The 20,767-nt window shown below is 40.8% G+C and overlaps 1 protein-coding gene across 4 annotated transcripts in view; it reads right to left on the bottom strand.

Moving 5' to 3' along the window:
- Window positions 1–2,039: 2,039 nt before the first annotated feature.
- Window positions 2,040–20,767, bottom strand: part of REPS2 (RALBP1 associated Eps domain containing 2) — a 124,475-nt gene continuing 105,747 nt past the window's right edge. For 3 of the 4 annotated variants that reach the window (XM_027688886.1, XM_027688887.1, XM_027688885.1), the window contains exons 15-18: window positions 12,664–12,747; window positions 9,910–10,055; window positions 7,767–7,872; window positions 2,040–6,069 (exon numbers count right to left, since the gene is read on the bottom strand). In XM_027688886.1, coding sequence (XP_027544687.1) covers window positions 6,001–6,069; window positions 7,767–7,872; window positions 9,910–10,055; window positions 12,664–12,747 — 405 coding nt within the window. In that variant the 3' untranslated portion in view covers window positions 2,040–6,000. The remainder of the gene's footprint in view (window positions 6,070–7,766; window positions 7,873–9,909; window positions 10,056–12,663; window positions 12,748–20,767) is intronic. The other variant, XM_027688888.1, reaches the window with a different exon arrangement.

Here is a 20,767-nt window from a genome sequence, read left to right as displayed (position 1 = left end):
AGACAGCATGAACTGCTGAATTCCTTAAGCTACTTTGGAAGGGAACAGCTCGTGTACCAATTGGCAGCCCTGTGTCCAAGCTTCCTGATAGTGAGGTCTCCAGCAGAGCTTTTTTGAGCATGTCATTCTTTTGTATGGGGGTCAAGCAAGGTGGTGGAAGTACACTGACTCCCCTGCCACCTCAGAAGCGTGATTACTTGAGTCACATTTTCCCTCCATCCTGGTCCTACCAGAGCTAACATTGCTTCCTTCTCCTCTTTCCTCCTTGCTGGGCTCTGCATGCCATTTGCTGTCACAGGGCTGGACACACTATCACTGCTCTACTCCTGCTCATCTCTGGAGGGCAATGAGACCCTGGTAGAGGGCCTGCAGCAGTGAGGCATTACCTACACATTTGCCAGCTGTTATAACCATGTTTCATTGAAAACCACAGCACACTGATGAGCGAGTTCCCTACATGAACCAAGGATGGCACATAAAAAGGTGATATGTCTTGTGGGATCAGCCCACCTAAGGAAAAAAAACCCCTCTCCCTCCCTCTCTCTCTCCCTCCCTTCCAAAAAAACCCCAAACTAGATGCAATATAAAGCCTTAGTCTTGTCTAGCCCATCACATTTCTGATGCATAAAGCATCCTCAAAATGTCCTCAGATAAGTCATTCTTTCTACCTCATGCTATTTAAGTTAACAATGAATAAACATAAACCCATTCAGGATTTAACTGGGAATACCTATTCAGCATTTAGCAGGGGGACTACTGGGGTGACACATCTGGGAAACAGCTAATGCCACTGCTTGCAGATGGATGTCCAAAATGGTAGGTGCTGAGGCAATATTGAGGACTTGAGAACCTGCTGCAAGCTGGTTCCAAGGCCTCCCACTCCAAGGTGCATTTGAGGGCACAGTAAAACAGGAGGAGTGATGAGACCACCAGGTGAAAGAGCTCAGATTTGGCTTTGGGCTACAGATACTCAGACATTCCACTTCTTTGTTAATGTTCCTTTATTCTGCTTTGCTGCAGAAACCATGTAAGCATCCCACCAAATGAGACATGCTTGTGAAGCAGCACTACTTCAAAAACAAATATAAAATGGCTTTTGAAGCTTCTCCTACTTCTCTTCTTTCCCCCTTCAACTAAGAACTTTTTTCTAGAGTGGGAAGATGCACTTTTAAGATAGATTATTTGGAACGTGAATTTAAATACAGAGAGCCAATCTAGATTTGCATAAAGGCACCCCAGAGTATCATCTAATTGTAAAAACTAAGAATGGAGGAGCCATCTAAATCCATCCCACTGCCAATGGAGAACAGCTCCCCACAGGATATTTACAAGTTTTTAATGCCTTGGCCTGGTGCCTCACATGCACCAGAGACATACTTTTAGGCCAATAAAACATCCCTTGTCATGGCTTAATGCTGGAAGAATTAATTTATCACTCATTATTTCCTCTTTTAAAGTGCTGCTCTTTGGACAGCTGTGACATAATTCTTAAAAATCACACTAGTTAAAGAGCAGAAGTATGCTGTCCCCTCCAGCTCCCTGCCCACAAAGGCCAGCTATTCAAATGGTTTCCTTTTCCCAGTTTAATTTCAGCTCTTGCAGCTGATGAGGGACGAAGCACACTGATCACAGGAGTGCTGGGGGGAACAGCTTGACTCCTCTTGGAGGTCCTGCCTAGGCACTCTCCCACCAAGGGTCTGATAGAAGCTGGGAACACCTTTTCCTTCATAGCGGTGAAAGGGTGTGTCTCTCTGGGCTAAATCACAGAGTTCAGTCTGAATTCAGACAAAGTGAGGCTTGACATGGTAAAGACGAAGTTTTGACTTAACTGAAGCCTAAGGAAATATGATTTCACTTTAAATAAGTCTCTCTCTGACTCTATCGCGTACACACAATCCCAATGTAAGTGATTTCATCTTTCATAGTTGAAGGTCAGCCATTTCAACACGGTACTTTTTCCACAGCGAGTCACAGTTTCTGCTCTCCTGGCAGGTCTGCACCATCAACATCTTAAATAAACCACAAAAGCAAGGCAGTTCGACGTTATTGGACGCTTTTATTTTAATGTAGCACCCAGCTTCATATCACATACATTTTCCAAAATTAGATGGGCATAGTATAGAACACTATACATTTTGCAGCTTACCATGGGGACAGTCTGCAGCTGTGAAAACAAATTACTTAAATCTGGCTAACTAATTTATAAATTAAAATTCAAATATTTAATAGCCTCGGGGTATTTTTTTTAGATTAACAACGACAATGCTTGCAATACAATTTTTATATCAAAAAACCAGTAACAGAGTAAAACATACTGCATATGTTCATAGCACATTATCATGAAGATAGCTGAAAAAAGCTTCAAAATACATCATCTGTTCTCAAAGACACTGCATCACTTATATTTATTTTTTTTCCTGAAAAAATACTCTTTAGTCAATAAAATATGCGGCTTCACGAGCCCATGTATTTTCTTGTCAAGGACTGTGTATGCTGAAGACTGAAGGTACTGGGAAATGGACATCCCTCATTCCCCAGCTAGCAACTTTTACAGGCTCTCTTCCTCCTGGTGATATAAACCTTAACAGATCCATAAAGAAATGCACAACCAAAAGGAAGACACGAGTGCACACTTACACCCACACTGAGGAAGATCCTTATCTACTCTGCCTAGTCCTGTTCTCCAGATAAAAATATTTAATTGTCCAGCTGAAGACTGGGAATGGGGCATGGGGCTCACGGTCAGCACATCCTCTCAGAAGCAAGGATGCCAAGCTCCACCTCCTGTTCCCATTTATTCTCTGTTGCTGGGCATGTTCTCTGCCCAGTACATACAGAAACCATGAACTGAGGACAGTGAGAGCTTATGCATGGGAATCTGCTCTCTCTCCTTGGTCAGGTTGGAAGCTGGGACAGGCAGACCCTAGTTACTCTTCTGGGTCAGGCATGTCAGGGGCTTAAAGCTGATCACTCACCTGTAGGTCAAGCAAACTGCCTGCGAGGTCTCCCTTTCTGATTTTGAATTTAGGAGCATCTCCCATCCAAAGTTTGAGGAAGCAAAGGTTTCTGCAAGAAATTATGATTTTGCTACACCCACATTTTTCTAAAGGAAAAATAATTTTTGAGAAAATTGGTGATCCTGGATTTAGATGTGAACTTGGACCAGCCAATGCCTGTTAACAGTAGCCATGAGCATGGCTGCATGGAGCAACTGCCAGACACTGTCTATAGCTTCATGATGCCTTCTCCTCTCCTCAAAGTGCTAACAGCTTCCCAAGACTAGACATACTTTTTAATTTTGCATGGGCTACCATAAATGCTTAACCGTTGAGACACCACAGAAGAGTAACTTCTGCATCATACGTAAAACACACCAACATTTCTCCTTGAATATTTCACTTTACTCTCTATGTAAACTAGTGTATCACCATCATAGTTGACATTTTACCAAAAAGAATACAAATCAACTCACATTATAGTGACCGAAGCTGAGCAGGGCATTTGACTGCAACTCTAAAAATGCAGGGATGGTTAAATATTTTATTTATTAAGTCCAGTGGTAAAGTAACAATAAGTAAGTATTTCATTGTTGGCTAAGCATGTATCAATTTCCAGTGAATGAAAAAACTTTCCATATTTCAGAAGGGAGACATTTGAAAAAGACACTATAAAGCAGACTCTTCCACAATTCCTTAGAACAGCGTCTACTCCATGAATAACTCAAGTGAAATAAATGCAGGATTATTCCAAAGGAAGCTCCTATCAAACATGAAAAAGTCCTCCACTGCCTTAAAAATGCAGCGTACACACTTCTTTGTAATAATTGAAAAGTTTTCCTTAAAATATCACCCATATAAGAAAAAACAAGTGTGCCATACGATTATTTTCTATCAAATAGTAATGGTTTATTAACCAAATGACAACGTAAGAACTATAAAGCAAAGAGAGAGAGCACTTAGCCTCATTAAATCTCCAGAATGACTCAGTAATACTATGAACGAATTAAATAAATGATGATAAATTTGGAAAATATCACTATGAGCAAGAGGGTAGTGGCTCTTTTGCAGCTTCCCAGAAAAGTTTGCATTCCTCACATTTTGTCACTGACCAGGAATGACTGTCTGACCTCAGCTATGCAATAGTCACACAAGAGAAGTCCCAAATCCAGAGAAAACAGTTGTTGCTTGTTAACATAGTGATGTTTAGTTGAATCAAAACTAGCGTATCACAAAAACACTTTCAGTAACAATTCTGCAAATGCCAATTTTCACCTTCAGACTTCTGGATTCATGTTCCACATCCACATTCCTTCCAGCAAAAGTAGACTGCTTCCTCATCAGTTTAAACGTTCTCATTGATGCCTTTCTTATCTCCCAACAAAACTTCTGGCTGCTCTGGTGCCCTCTGATATGCCATGGCAGCCATTCCATGATACACCCTGAAGAGAGGCTACCCAGTTGCTTCAAACCTGCTTCTCCTTCCTCTCAGCCCCAGGGCCATCCTATAGCTACAGGGAGAAAGCATCACACCAACAACAGTAACAAAATTTTTGCACTGTTTCTGCCAGGCAAACACATACACTTGAATTAGGTCAGTGAGTAACAGGACATGAAATATGTGCAGTGTCATGTTTAAGGTGGATAACAGGTAGGTGACATTCCCTTGCAGTGAAGCACATCATACCCATGGTGGGAGCAGGGCTGATATTATTATGTCTGAACTCACGCAATCTAAGAGTATTGCCTGAAAAAATACAGCAACATTAGTTAGCCAGCTTCCATTGCAAGAACTGAGACCAAAGCCACTGACCAGTGCATCCATGGAAAAATCCCCATGGGATTCAGTTGACCCTGGATCAAACGCAGGTTAAAAATTCATCTTTGCTTCTTCATTTAGAAAATAGATGGGCATTAGCAGCTTTATCCTATCAGTAGCATCTCCACTAATGTGCAAAGGAACCTTAACAAAAGCCTGCTGTAAAAGGCAATTATTTCCATCACACATTTTATAGCCTCATACATAGCACTTTGCTATCTTTCTTCTTTTGGAAATACAGTTCTTGTACACATCCTTAAAAATATCAGCAGCTATTAAGACAACAAAGCAGACTAATACAGATGCACATAGAATAGCTTCTATAAAAATGCCCTGAATGCATTTTTAACCTGTTGTTAGAAATACACTGTTGGTTTAAAAAAAAAAAAAGAAGAAAAAAGCTATAAACCAGTGATCTCAAATACGCCAGCAGAATGCACAGACACTGGCAGTTGCAAGCAAGTGATCAAACACTGGTGATAAGAAACAACTGTAGTTCAAAAAAAGATATTTTTTCCTAATTTCCAAAATAACTAAATTTTAGTATTTTTTACCATTCTCTCATATGCCTTGAACTTCTAAAATACAAGTTCTCTAACATTAAAATACATCCATGATTGCATAATAAACAGTACTAAGAAAATAATTATTTGACATGTGATTGAGGATAAAGATTCTGTACATCTTGTGAGTTTTATTCCTATGGTATGTTAAACCCAGGGGTACTCTACCATGATACAATCCTACAGGAATCAGTAACATCCAGAAGCACACCTCAGCAGATGAGTTTTCAATTTAAGCAAGAATTCAGGAATGCTGTACCTCTTAATGAGCGGGGCAGGAGGTGCTGCCAAAATGCATATAAATCAGGAATTCTTTACATAAATAAAATACTCTTAGGTTATTCATTTCAGTGATAAACTGCTTTTATACATTAGGCTGGGAAGAGGGAAGAAAGAAGGCAAAGCATCCCCCACTCAGAAATATCTGGCAGTCAGGTATTTGTTTTCTGTCTCTTCCTCACCTGCAAAGGCAAACGCGCATAGTGGGGTGAAGGGAGAACTGACAAGGCTGGTCCTCCTCATTGCCTTGGCAGAAACCCTGCCCAGCCACGCCCAGGTCCTCTCCTTGCAAGGCTGTCGGGACACGTGCTCTGCTCTTGCTGCTGTACAGCGGTCTGGGAAGTCACAAGACGGTGACAGGACGTAGCTGCTCCAGCTGCGTTTCCAAGGCAATTCGTTCCTTGTGAACCTCCTGCAGGAGGGAGAGATGTGTGTTCTAACTTTTGGGATGCTTGAATGCACCACCCTGCTCTGGCAAAGGGCAGCCAGGCAAACCACTGGCATTGACTCGAGGCCTGGGGCTCTGCTGTTTAACTGTCCTTGTGGTCTCAAAACACAGCACCAATTCCATACAATCCCCCTGCACAGCTTCTGCTGCCTCCTCCTTACAGAGGGGCAACACAGAAGTTTAACCACGTGCTTGGTTAAACCACAGAGAGGAGCAGTCATCCACTGGCCAGTGGAACAGCTGGGGCTGCAGCAAAGATAGCCTCAGCTGGCCACTTTTACCAAAGAAAATCAGGCTATTTTGAAATAAGGTCTCCTTCAAAACTTCTAATTTTTTGTTCTACAACCAACCTCTTTCATTTGGGAAATGAACAAGACTTAGATTTTGCAATCTACCTCTGTGGCTGCTGCAGCAGGAAGATCATCAGTCTCAGTCAGAAACTAAGCATGAAGGCTTTGGGGACCAGTGATTTTGGGAAAGCTCTCCTTGTCTCCAGGCTGCCCCTGTATGGAGAGGCACCCAGCTCTCACTGACCTCCCATCAAAGGGCTCCCTGCCAGTGTGGGAGCTGGGCTGAACTATGCCTCCTCCAGGCTTTGGTTCCCCATTTGGGCAGGCTCAGAGCCCCAGCATGGGAGTGCACTTGAACCTTCCCCATCCTCAGACTAAGATGTGCCTGAGGAGTACCCATCAAGTCTTCTGGTCTCCATAAAAACAGCAGAGCTCTGCTCTATCAGAAAGTTTCCAGACAGCAATACATCTTAAAGGACAAGTTCTTGTGTGAACTTAGGCAAATCTCTATGTCTTTTGCTGCTATAAAACACAGGTAACAGCACTGGCCGGCTGAAGATGGGAGCAGGTAAGACCTGAGTCAAGGAATGATGGAAATGTGCTGTCATTAAAAGCTTTCATCTCTATGCTTATTTCAACTACTGTTCTATATTTTGCTCTGATTTCAGCACAGAGCATCCACCCTCAATCTCCCTTTAGAGATCCTTGAAAAGCAGTTAAGAAATTACATTAAGCAAAGTTGAACATGCAATCAAACTTTCCCCCTGACCGAAAAAAAAAGTGCATCTGCAGGTTCACCACCCTTTCCAGACAAGTGTGTTCACAACATGCAAGGAAGAAAAAGCTGTAGGAGATAAAAACCTGAAGTCTGTACTACGTTTGGACTAAGACAATGGAAAAATGAAGAACCAATACTTATAAGAAAACAGCCCCTTGGGAACACATTAAAGGACAAGTCAGCAGACATTAAAAATCAGTGTTAGATGTTCACGTAAAACACGGTTTAACTAGTCCATGTATTTCAAATGCCTGACTCCAGGAGACAATTATGTAGCACAACTGATCAGAAGACAAGAAAGCTTGGCTTGAGTTGGTCTTCTGCAGCAGGTGACACCATCACATTATCAAACTTTTCAGAAAGATGAAGTTCATTCTTTAGACTTATGCTGTCAGCGGAGCTGTAGGTTCATAGGTTGTCATTTTTCACAGAAAGCACCATCCTACCCACATATACAATACAGTTATTCCCTTCTTGAAAGCAGGAAGGAATGAAATAGGTCTCATCTGAGAGGATGAACAAGATTCTCTGCTGGAGGTGACACATAACTGATTACAAGGAGTTTTGTCACTGATTTGCAATGCATTCCTTACCTTCAGCTGCTGCTGGAGCTCACTGTTCAACCTGGCGAGCACAGCATTGGCTTCTTTGTTTTTTCGTATGGCGGTCTGAATAGCCCTTTTCTGCTTGGAAGACTGTCTGCCAGACAGATACAAAACATTTCAATTAAGAACCTCAACAGTGGCTGATGCCAGAAGACCAGCCATCCATTTTGCATGACTGTACTCTATACACACTGGACTATGCTTCAAAGACAAGGTACAAACTACAGATTCAAGAGAAGAAAAAGGCAACGCTTGAAATTAGATGCCTGAATCAGGTAGAGTTTTTGAAAGTAAAACAGTCACAACCTGTTAACCTGAATGACAGAAACATTTTAGGCTGTCTCAATTATTTCAAAATCACTGCATTCTCATTGAGCTTAAGAATAATCCCTGCATAGCTGTGGTTATTGCAGCATCTTTGCACTAGCTGTTTTCACACACTTGTAGAGTTTAGAGAGTCAGAAGTGGCTACTGCAAAATACAAAAATCATTCTATACAGAAATAAAGGACATAGGCATGAAAATGCTGTCTCAGATTTTTGGAGCACTGCTGATTCTGATGGTTCTTTACTTCAAAAATTAATCTTTCTTTCATTCAAAGCAGTCATTTCCACCCAAACCGCCTGATATTACAAACAGGAACAGAGGGATGGCTTATTGACTTTCCTCATCTGTTTTGCTGCTTAAAGAAAGGGTATCTCTCATTATTATTACTTCATAGCCTGTGGTAACTGATCTGGAGGAAATGACAGCCAGGCAGACAGGTACAAAAAGAGACAGCTCTGTACGTAAGGACCATCCTATTCCAAGAAACGGAGATAACAACAGGAAAAACGAAAGAAAATACAGAATATACTGGCTGAATATCCAATCCCTCGTCCAAAAAGATTATTTTAAAGTTTTACATGAGGCTAAAAGAGCTCTTTAATGCCAAATTTGATCTAAACCAGATGCCCTATTTAAATACAGTCCGCAGTGGCACACAGTCCCCATTAGCTCTTCTGTCTTAACAGAGCTGATGGCACTGATCTTTGCAATAGAATCTTTTTCACAGCACAGCAACAGGACTTTATGCTGTTATCTTCCAGTGAACTGTCAGTTTTCTGCTTCACTATTTCGGTTCAAACTACTCTCCATAGACTATAAAGTAATAGATGATGAAAAAAAATAAAAGCAGGGCAATATATGTCTGTGGCCATTTAAACATTTTAGGAAAGATACAGACAAGACAGGATTGAGATGTTAACAAATGCTGTTATCTCTGAACCACTATGGAATATGCACTCCCAAAACACAAAATAGCACTTTAAGAGCATCCTAGGAGTCTTATTACTTATTCTAATCTCCAATTATGCAGCACAGATTCAGTCTACTGATAAACAGTTTGCCAAGAAACGCTCAATTGCTTTGGGCAGCTTGGTTTTGTTTCAAGCTGAATCAGATGACTTTGCAAGGCTCTGGGTGACGGTGGGGTATAATGTTTGCACAGTCTTTCAGTTGAGGGAGATGCACAGATCCAATAGGGCTTCAAGTGCCTTTGTTTACCATTTGTACAGCCCTTTCTCCACTGCTATTAAATACACATGCAACTCTTTGCTGCTGACAGCTTTTACAGCTGTATTTATGAGAGCAAACAACACGTTGGGTTTGGCCATTACTGGATTATTACAAGTGGCTCAACTCACACCAGTGGCAAGCTCATTTCCAACATGCCTTGCAATAAAAAAATATCACAAGGATATAATCAACATCAAGCATTTCGTGACTCAGTTTCCCAGGCATTTATTTGGTCATATCTGTCCAAATGAATGATCAAAATTCCAGAAGATATGCACAAGGCAAAAACATACACCCTCACATATAAAAGGAGTTGTGTTAGAGATGCTGGCTGAACAGCTAGGCTTGCTCTTCAGACATGTCTACCTTTGAAGAGGTTATCTATCAATCAAATACCACCAACAGTCACTACAGGCTTAGTCTGCATTCGAGAAGACCAATGTACATTTCAGAGACCTGTATCTAGTGAAGCACTCTCAAAACCAGAACTATTAAGCACAAAATTATGCAAAGAGGAAACCCTGCCACATCAGATCTCATAGTGCAGTTTGGCATGCTAAGTACAAGTTTTTACTTTTGAACTGGGAGATGAGCCTTGGCTGCTGGCTGGGAAGAAGTCACATTTATAGTGGGAGAAAGCTCAGGGGTCTCCAGCCCTTGCGTCTCTGTCCGGAGCTTCCTGCGGGCAGGTTTGGAGGGTGGCTGAGCAAGAACAACCTCCTGAAAGGAAGAAGCACAACAACATTAAGTCAGGCCATATGTGTCCCATCATTAGGCTGGGGAATATTTGTGACACATACATTGCTGACAGCTGGACTAAGATTTCATAATTTAAAGAGGTACAGAGGTTAATTCAAATTTGGTAACAGCTTCTCACTTTTCTGACTTTGAAAAAGGAACAATAACTCCTTTAGTCCCTTAATGAATTAAATGATTATACTGGTGTTTTGTCTTCATCTGGATGACAGGCTCTTCAGAACTGTATTGTGTAGCTCTGTGTGCAATGGGTGGAGGTGGAGGGAGGGGTATAAATACGTATACTGGCCCCCAGTTGACCCAAAAGCATTAAAACCAAAGCAAGATTTAATTTTGATTATGCTCAGTTGGTAAGAATCAATAATGAATCAATCACTTGTATCCCATCTTACTGCCTCACACATCTGGCATGGAGTTTGTCCCTTCTCCCCTCCTCTCTTACATGAAGCAACACTGAAGATAGCTTACAAATACAAATATATAAAATTATCCATGCAAAATTAACATGTTGGAAGTATAGAAGGCCAGTTATTTCTCTTGATAAATTACATCAAATAAATAGTGTGGGTTTTCTAGGTCAAACAGAGTCTTGGATTTTTATGACTTCAGTGGTAAGAAGAGTTTTAATTATTTTAAATTAAGACATCATTTCTTTACCAATGAGAACAGTTTTAATGCCTTATAGCTGTTTTAAATCTGAAATATAAATATAGCCTTTTCAGTGTATTTTATTATTGGATCTGTTTTACAAGGGATATAACTATTACTGCCTTATTTCATGAATGAGAAAGCTAAGACTCAAAAAGTTGAAGGGACTTGAGAAAGTTTTTTTTAGCACCACAGACAAAACCAGAGACCAAATTTTCTTATTGAACAGTTTACTGGGTAGAGTACATGCATTACTAAGTTTTGACCAAATGTTAGTAAAATAAGAAAAAATAAATGGGGAAATATTTAATGTCACAGCAATTATGAGAAAAAACCCAACACTGTAATAAACAGCCTGACACAAGAAGAGACTACTATGAGTGATACAAAATGAAGCCAACATAAGACCATCAATCATTAGTATTAGAGGGATTGCAATTATTAAAGGAATTTGAATTATAAGGAAAAAAGGGTTTCAACATCAAAAAACAGTTCTGTCATTACTGAAAAAAAGATCTAAAAATATTATGAGATGTTCTGATCAGGACATCAGCACATCATGACAGCACAGGTCTCTGGTAATACCATGCTCTGAAATCCTGTGCACATGCACAGGTCCCTACAAACACCACATATGGCAAGTGAGGAACTTGTGTATGCCTTCTACAAGTATAAATTGGTGGGATGCCAGACACACAATCCCAGTCTACCTTAAACTGCCCAAACCCTACCAAATCCACAGGATAAATCCCTCTGCCACTTCAAACACAATACTGTAAGCAATGATCCAATATGTAAAAGCAGATCCCTCTGCACGGGTTCTTTGGCTGCCTGTTGCTGCACAAGGCTTTGGAAGGTGGGTCAGCACCACAACAACAACCTGTCTCCCACACCCTACAGCCTGGGGCTTCACTGCACTTTAGGGATCCAGGTGGGATAAGGGTGAGCATGAAGTAGGTGGACTACAAGGACTTCATTTCTCCAGCAGGGCTACAAAGCAGAACAAGGAAGAAGCTGGGCCAGGCTAGAAGTAGCATGTGATGAGCACTAGAAGAACAAGGACACTGCCTGGAAAGCCCTATCACATACAGAAAATGATGACACTGGACATTTGTCTGTGCCCCCCATTAGAGTAAGAAGGATGATGGTGCTCCCTGGGCAAGGTACACACTACACACAGCACCTGCAAACAGTTCTCGGCTGGGCTAAGCAAAGGTCTTGCAGGTGCTCTCTGGCTGCAGGAGGGACCAGAGGGGTGAGAATCTGCATTTGCCCCCTATCAAAACCTGTTCTGGCTGGAGCTGGTGGAAGGAGGTGGTGGGAGCATGACCAGGAGAGGGGAAATGCTCACAGCCACTGCTAAGGCCAGTCCATTCCTAAGCAAGGCCCTTTGAAGAGTGCCATTGCAATTTCAGTGCTTACTTTATACAAGGATACGCTCATACAAAAATATATTAGAAATTGCACATCTTGAGCAAATCTCTCCCAGTCTATGTACATTTAGTGGCAGATCCTGACCTCTAGCAAATAGGTGTGTTTACATCAAAATTAAATCCTCAATAACTGAAACCAAGAAGTGCGAGAACTACTGTGAGACAGGGGTCGAGCACAATCAAACTCTTTTTTGTCTTCTTTAAGGCTCCACAAGGCTCCCTAAGGCTCTCCTATTGATTTTGAAATAAATGGCAAGCTGCCTCTCTCAAAGCACGTGCTTCAATGTGTATGTACTAAGAGCTTCTTAATGATTTATCCGAGTTGATGTCACACACGATCCCAGTTCTCTCCAGCGTCTTGACCTCCACAGAAGGTAAACATGTGAAAACATAACCCTAACCCTCTGTTTAATTGCTTTAAAACTTAAAACAACCACATCTGTTGATGAAGGCAAATCACTCCATAATGGTACAATGTGTGCAGGTCTCACCTTTTTTGCTGAACTGTTTTCTTCTGCCTGCGATGGGGGTCTATTCATCTGAGGATGTAAATCAACCTCAGATGGTTGCTCTGTCTGCAACAACAAATCAGTCATTGCTACACCCAGTCACATACAATAAAGTCAATGAAAGGAAATATTACACACAAAAGAAAAGTTACTTTAACAATTCAACAGCAGGGAAAATGGAGATCTCAGGTGACAGCTGAATGGATGACATATGTCTTTTGCAGATTTTTAATGAAACCATTTTCTTGCATTTTATTGTGCTCGGAAAACAGAAGAAAACTTTGTGAAGCGTTAGGAACTGATGAATGTAAACAATCTAGTACTCATAATTTCTTCTAGAGTTATCCTTATGGCCTAGATACTTAGAGAAAAACTAAGGAGGGTGGATAAAAGCTAGAAATATCTTGGATGCACCCTGTCACCTTATTATCACCTGAAACCGATGAAAATTCACTGGAGTAAGCCTCTGTCTTTGAAGTTTGCAAGGCTGAAGTGAGAAAGCATGAATCATACCAAAAATTCCAGCAAAGTTACTGAAAACACGAGTCATAAAAGCAGACAAATAAATCTTCCCTCCTCCCTTCTCACGTTTCAAACAGAAACTGGGATGAACGCTCACCACCCAGGTCTACACATCTGCAAAACAAAACACCCTCCCCCCAACACATCTGACTGAGCAGCAAATTAAAACAGAGGGTTAATCCCTTGCTTTGCCTTTTGTGAAACCTCTCTGCATCTTTTGACAGGGCACAGCATAGGGAAGGGTGGCAGGATTTGGAACTGCCTGTCCCTGGGCACGCGGCAGCAAACATGGTATAAACACAGTGCGGCTGTTTTCTGTTCAGAAAGTGCGGGCTGGCTCTCCAAGATGGGGAAGGTAGGTAGAAGCAGAAGGCTGAGGGCACTTGGCACCAGCAGACAGCCTCTTCTCCTCTTTCCCAGCTTCTGCCAAGTTGGAGCCACACTGGCAAGAGCCCCTAGGCAGAAGGGGCAACCTGCCATCCTGCTACCTCCACAAGAAAGGCTCGTTTCTATACAAGTGAAAAACCAAGCCTGAGGCAAACCTCAAACTTTCAAGGGACCAGAATTTTATCCATAACAACTTGTTGCACACTGAAGAACCCAACTCACTGTTGCCAAGAGGTTTCTGCATAGGCCCACCAAGCTCTGTAGCAGTCACAAGTTTACAAGTGCTTAACTGTAAGTTAAACAAAAAGGACAGAAAGCACAGATTTTGGTATATTTAAAAAGGAGGAATTTTTTCATACCACTTTCATTTTTTCCATAACAGACACAATAAAAGCTGTACAGGAAGGTACAGGGAAAATGTGGTTCTGTCAGGTTACTGCTGTTCTCCAACCATATGGTGTCAAACGTGCACAGAGGAGGGAAATTTGGAATTTATTTTTTTAAAACACATGTGAAATCCTCCAGGAGAGAAGGAAAAGGTATTTTGATTGACAAGATCTCTCTCCCATCCTCTTTTAAGTGTGGTACATCTGTAGTGTTACTTGATGGTTAAAAAAACCAAAACCCTCTCACACTGTAATATTCCAGTATCTGAATAATAATATCTTGATTTTTAAAAATTTTAATAACTACTGAATACTAACATTTGAATTCTGAAAAGCTGTTTATGTATTGAAGAGCTTCCTCTCTAACTGCAGATTTCTGGTCCAGTGAGAGTGAAATGGTAAAAAAGCAATCTTTTTTTCTGTTTATAAAAAAAGTCCATTGGATGCAACAGAGCATTTTTTTATCAGCAAAGCTGAGTAGCCCATAACCTCACTGATTTCTACAACCACTTTTTCTGTGTTTGAAAGAAATGAAGGCTCTAAGCACTGGTAACAGCAGCCTGGCAAAGTCTGCAAGGCTTTCATGAATGCTTCTGGGATAGAAAAGCTCAAATAACAAACAGAACCACACCACATCATCATAAATTTGGTCCACATCACTTTGACAAATCATTCATTCACTTAAGGACAGCAAGAATAAACGCAGCCCTTCAGAGAGCCATGTAATATGCATACTATAAATTCCTCATGGTATAGCTTTGCTGCACAGCCCAGAACAGTGACAAGGTATATGAGAGACAGCTCTTAATGACCCTTCTTGGACAGGGAGTCCTAGAACCCTCCCTAACCTGGCCAGGCTGGAAGTTTCTGGTGCACACACTCTTGTTGGAGCCTACACTAAACCTTTCATTAAAAGCATAAATATTCTGACTTATTCCACATAACGAATTAAAAAAAAATAAATGAGACCAACCCCATGTTATTTATGTATAGATTTAAAAAAAAGCAGCTTTTGAAGGACCAGTATGTTCAAATGTTGTAGAAGTAATTGAATAGACCAGTACTCTACAATGTCAGTTGCAAACAAGCAAAAAAAGTCATGGTAAGATAAAGGGCCTGGAGGGGAAGAAAAAATACCAAAAAAACAAACCTCAAACTTTAGCAAAAACACCCTTTCTTCTTCTTCCTCTCTTCTCTTTTTTTTTTAACTTTTTTTTTTTTTAATGGTGTCATTGCAGAAGAATACTGCTTTAAACTCAAGAGAACTGAAAAAAAGAAAAAAAGGGTAAACTTTGCATCCTGGTGAAAGCAAATATAAATTGCAGGGATGATAACGAAATTTCCAACAGTTTGATATCGCTGTTCCTACTGATGCAAGACATATTTTTTGTGAGCTGAGTGCTGTGATGTGGTTGCGGCAGCTGTGCTGCAGGGCTGCGGTACCCGCTGCCTGAGGCTGGGTCACTGGGCTGGCCACTTCTCCCTGCTGCTAGGATGGAGGATGGCAAAACTCAGCAGCCAGTGGAGCAAGGGCGGGTAAAAATAAAGAAATATCTGACCAAAAAAAAAGGGGGGAAAACCCCCAAAAAGACAACTAGTTCTGGTGATGCAGCTCATGCATAATGAACGAAACCGAGCGACTGCCATGTCCCTAAAGTGCCACCTAGTGGCATGTGGGACAGACCATTTCTGAGTACTTTGCTCGGAGGAAAGTACAAAAAAAAAAGGTGTCTGCATCACTAAGAGCCTGCAGACCGAGCCTGCCCCACGGGCATGCTGCCACTGGGCATGCTGAGCCTCGGCTCTTCCCAAAGTCACCTTTCCCTCTCACGCAGAAACCAGCTCTACACGTGAATTATCTGCTGTCAGAGTTACGAATTCTCCTCTAGAAAGACCTCCACTCCTCAGGGCAATGACTCTGACACAAGAGCCCAAGCGTAAAAAAAGATCTGTGTGCTGCTGCAGGGGATTTTGTTCAGGGACAGACAGCATTTAACCCAGGTAAAAATCTTTTAATTCCAGCAAAAATTTTTTGTTAACTGAATCATGCATCAATGCAAAGAAGGTTTGCTGATGCAGCTAACACAATAAAGTCTTCTCTGAGAAGCTTTACAAATACATCTGCAAGCTGATGTCTCCCCACATTGTCCTGACACAGATTCTAAAGGAAAAATAACTCCTGCTTTTTCTTTTGGCAGAGGGATTCCTTGCAGATTTCCTTCCCTTCACTAATTTGGATATGGGGTGAAAGCCAGTAGTAGTAGCCTTCTGGTATGGGCAGAGTCAGCCTGGCTCAACAGTTCTCCGGTCCAAGCTCCTGTAGTGGAATACAAGGAAAAGGTGATCCACCAGGAGCAGTTGAGGTGGGTTCCCTTTAATTCTTCATCGTTTTAATACCATGCTTAGTATAGTCTCTGGGCAACTAATTTCTCATTCAGAAACACAGCCATAAACTACCTCCTTCCACCACAGAAATGTCTTAGAATTTTCCCACTTATTGGAAACTTATCACATTTATATTTAAATACTTCACCATTGGTACATAAAACTGAAAGATTATACATTATACAATATGGTCTTTCAAAGGAAATTTCAGTTATAGTAGTGGAGAAGAGCTTCAATGGAGATGTCTCACTCACATCCACAGAACAGAATAAGCTATTGACACTGTGAGTGCTGTGCTGTGCTGGCTGGTACGGTTGGGAACACACCCAGGGTTACAATAGATGAGCAAAGAATATCCTGCTCATCTGCACTACCACCAGTGCAAACAGAGGCTGCAGACCAGGCCTAAGAGTATGTTGATTTTGGGAAGCAGAGTAAGTGACTACAGAAAAGAGCAAGACAGTGCCCTATTCCAAATCTCCTGAAGAGATTCTCTTTGCAGAGACCAGTGTGTTATTAACAGACGGTATCTACTTTTTCCTCAGCACAGTCTTGAATTTTCTGGGAAGAGCCATAGCCTTCCCATTCTTCCAGGCAAAAGGTAAAACTGGCCAAAAAATTTTCTGTGCAACGGCCACAGTCAGAGCCCAACCTGTGGTCTACGGCCAACACTGAGCATTAGGACAGATAATTCCTCATCATTAAGGACAGCATTAGGAATTGCAAGTGCTCATTATTTCATCGCATGAGCCTTGACCAGACATTCATAATCTCCTCACTGCTCCATGTGATGATATGTAACAGCACCTTTCTAAAAGAATATGTAACACTCACTTAAGCACTAAGTGCTTGAAAGCCTTAGATGAAACATTTTTGTAACTGTAAAAGAACACAGCATCTTAACTACTGGGTCTTTGCTTACATTTCCAGTTCTGTTGTTTTGAAATGCTGGATTATACGTAGATTTCACACTCTCATTTCAAGATAATCCATAACTGATCTTCCAGAACAGAAGGTCTACATGGAGCTTTCATATTTCTGTTACCTGAGAGGCTTTTTGCAAGAGGTGAAGTATATATTCAATCTTTCCCACGATTCAATTTTGCCCACACTTGTGCTCCAGGTTAACTTTACATATGGAAATAGTCCCATTGTAGTCAATGGCACTACTCACAGAAATGAAACTATCTCTGTGCATTCACTGAAGTAGCCTATAATCATTACCTACACAGTGCCACTGCTTAGCTTTGTAAAAAAAGTATTGAGAATAGCTTATCTGTAAAAAAAAAAGTAGGATACTACATATACTTAACACTCTGTATGTGCCCATTGCAATCTGCTATCATCTCTACGTAAGTTCATTTAATAGGTATTTTGCTCCTTTCTAAACATTCATATTTTTGTGCTTAAAGCCAATTTCTGAGAAGTCGAGACATCTCAATTCCAGTTTCTGTGAGTCTTCTGCATCCCACACTGAATCATCAATTCTTTTTATTGCTTGTTACAAAAACCAAAAATGGTAAGACAGGAAAAAACCCACAGGGATGCAAATGCAACAAGCTGCCAGGGTCTTAGTGTGCTGACTGCTTTCTCAGCACCGCGCAGCCCTGAAGTTTTGATAAGCTTTTTCTTTCCCTGAGCTATCTGAGAGCTGGTGATAAGGTTGAGGAGAAAGGCAGTAAATACAAACAAATTGCTGCAATGTTCAGCTCATTCGCAGGGAAAGAATAGGACCCAGATGGAAGCATTAACAATCTGTTTTAATGCTTCAACTTCCACAAAACCAGATTAACGTAAGCTAGAAAGGGCTATGTGAATTCCACTACAGATACAGGCATTGGGTTCTTAGCTTCTTTTTATTGTTGTTTTTACGATAAATGTGAAGCCAAGTTAAAAAATTATTACAACATATTTTAATTAAGATACTCTCCCAACAACCTCTTTAGAAAGGATTTTATAGCATCCATCAACTACTCCTCACATTCAACTTTAACTGTGCTACTTTTCCACCACTTTTTAAACCATAATTTATTTTGTCTGGCCATCTTAGATTTAATATATAATTTTCATGAGAGGAAGATAATCCACTTATATTAAAGTGGCAGATGGCAAAATCTTTCATGTTATGGAACACTTTCAGTTTCATTACTGTTACAGCCTTCTTAGTACCTATTGCACTGCTTATACAAGGTATGTTATTCTGCAGCCAAAACCATGGAGATGATCAGAAAACCCACCCTCTTCTAGCACAGTGGTTGTAAATGCAAGCTAAGAAGTATCCTTCGCTTTAATATAAAATGGTTGTTTGGGAGAATACCATCAGATATACAAACAGCAGGATGCTAAAAGCAAAATCTTACTTTTTTGGGGGGTAATTTTTATTTATATAACAAAAATGTTTCTTCCTGTAAAACTCCAGGTGTCCTGCCAGCACTTGAAATTCCTCACATAATTTTAGAGAGTAAAGGAATTCCTCAGTGGGCTGAATATTTTCTCCAAACAACTTGGTAACAGAGATAAGCAAACCTGTATCTCCACTTTACCCAAAGATGCTGGTAGTGGGGGGATGTCTGGACCACCTCCCAGCACGGAGCCTGCACGTGGCCAGCCTGCTCAGGAGGCTGAGAGGTCTCAGCAGGACAGACAGGAGTCCTGCCCCATCTCTTGGCCTCAGCACCACACACCAGCATGGGCATGATGGTTACAAACCCAGCCTGAGCATACCCCACACTCGTGGCTCTCTATGGATTCAGCAGAACGTGAAGGCATGTTAGTAGAGACAACTTCTTGAACTGGGTCCCAGTTTTCACTTGCAATTCAGGATGATGAATGGCCAAAAAGCTTCAAGGAATTATGAAATATCAAGTAACATTTGGAGAGCAGAACATACAATACGTTAAAAAGAATAATATCTTTGCTTTCCAACACCACCAGATGCCTGTGACTGGGCAGGGTGACCCACCCATCATCCCTCACAGTGCTTCATTTCCACAATTTCACCAAATCAATAACATCTAATGGTAATGATGGCTACTAAACTGACAGCTGAATTCTGAGCTCATATAACACAGTGAGATTTTAATCTTCAGAGCTGCACTGTACTCAGGATATTTCAATTTGGTAATGTTAACAGCTGCCTACCTATTTCACTTCACTTGAACACTTTTCCTTCACTCATAAATTTTCAGTGCCTGCCAAAGCTGCCAGCATGGAACCGGTGGGAAAAACACATCCCAAGGTCTCCAGAAACAAAAGTCCAGCACAAACCAGTGTGAATTTACAAAACCAACAGGCTTAAAATTTTGACTCTGGGAAAAGAGACTAGGAACATCAGTTTTTTCAGCCAAGATATACAGAGTTTTCTTCCAGTTCCACTGTTTTCAAATCCACTTATACAGCACAGACAGGATTGAAGATATGCCTTCATTACTGGACAGGAAGGTACTGAAATAGAGTAATTTAAATAAAGGAATGTTGATCTAATTGGCCAACACTGCAGATAGTTAGCTGATGTTGGATAAAATCCTAAAGTTATAGTTGTTCTACACTGTTCATCTGTAATTCCTATTAACATATATATGTTACTAAATCTCCCACAGAAAGCAGCTGTGGTAAATGACTTCTGTAGGCTTAAAAGCCAACAGTAATAAAGTATTATTTCCATTAAAAAAACAACAACAGGGGCTTATATCAGATGAGCATAAACCTTTGGTTTCAGTGGAACATTATTCATGAGCACCCAAAGTTATTTCCTATCTGAAATGTGTCACTGCAAAACAGCTACATAGCTATTGCCTTCCTACCATGATTCTTGCACCTCCAAGTTACACAAATTTTCTCTGTACAGCCCTGGATATGCTCAAAAGTTTTGGGGTCACCTTTATGCCACTCCTCCTCAAGGACTTAAGTTTATCATCAAGTTAGGAACAAAGGATCGGGAAAACTTACTCAAGCCACTGAATTCTGTTCTCTACAAGCCCAGAAATAAACTACAGTAAGTATTTCAAGAAGCTACAGGTTATTTGTTCTATTACACTATCACTTGAGATGAGGGGATGATGATGAGGATGACACAAAAAACACAGCTAAAAATTTTTTAAAAAAACAACAAAAAATTAAAAGTAATGAACAAAAAAGGCAGAAAATCCATAACTATAGCATGCCACGGGAAGTTAGCAGAGAGGCCTTGCTCATGTCCTAAGTCTTTACAATAGCTTGCAGCATATTAAATATTTATGGTCCAAAGAAATTGAGAAACTGATACAGATAAAATTATCCTTAAATCCAAGCAGTTACTTTATACTTAATAAAAGGTGACAACTGCTACTAGGGATTAAGAGGGTGTCAGTGAAGATACACACAGGCTTATACACAAAAGTAAAACACTTCAAAATAACATACTATCC

Source organism: Neopelma chrysocephalum, unplaced genomic scaffold, assembly GCF_003984885.1.
Source record: "Neopelma chrysocephalum unplaced genomic scaffold, ASM398488v2 Primary Assembly neopelma1_76, whole genome shotgun sequence".
In the NCBI taxonomy this organism is placed as follows: Eukaryota; Metazoa; Chordata; class Aves; order Passeriformes; family Pipridae; genus Neopelma; species Neopelma chrysocephalum.
This window is presented reverse-complemented; position numbering and strand designations above follow the sequence as displayed.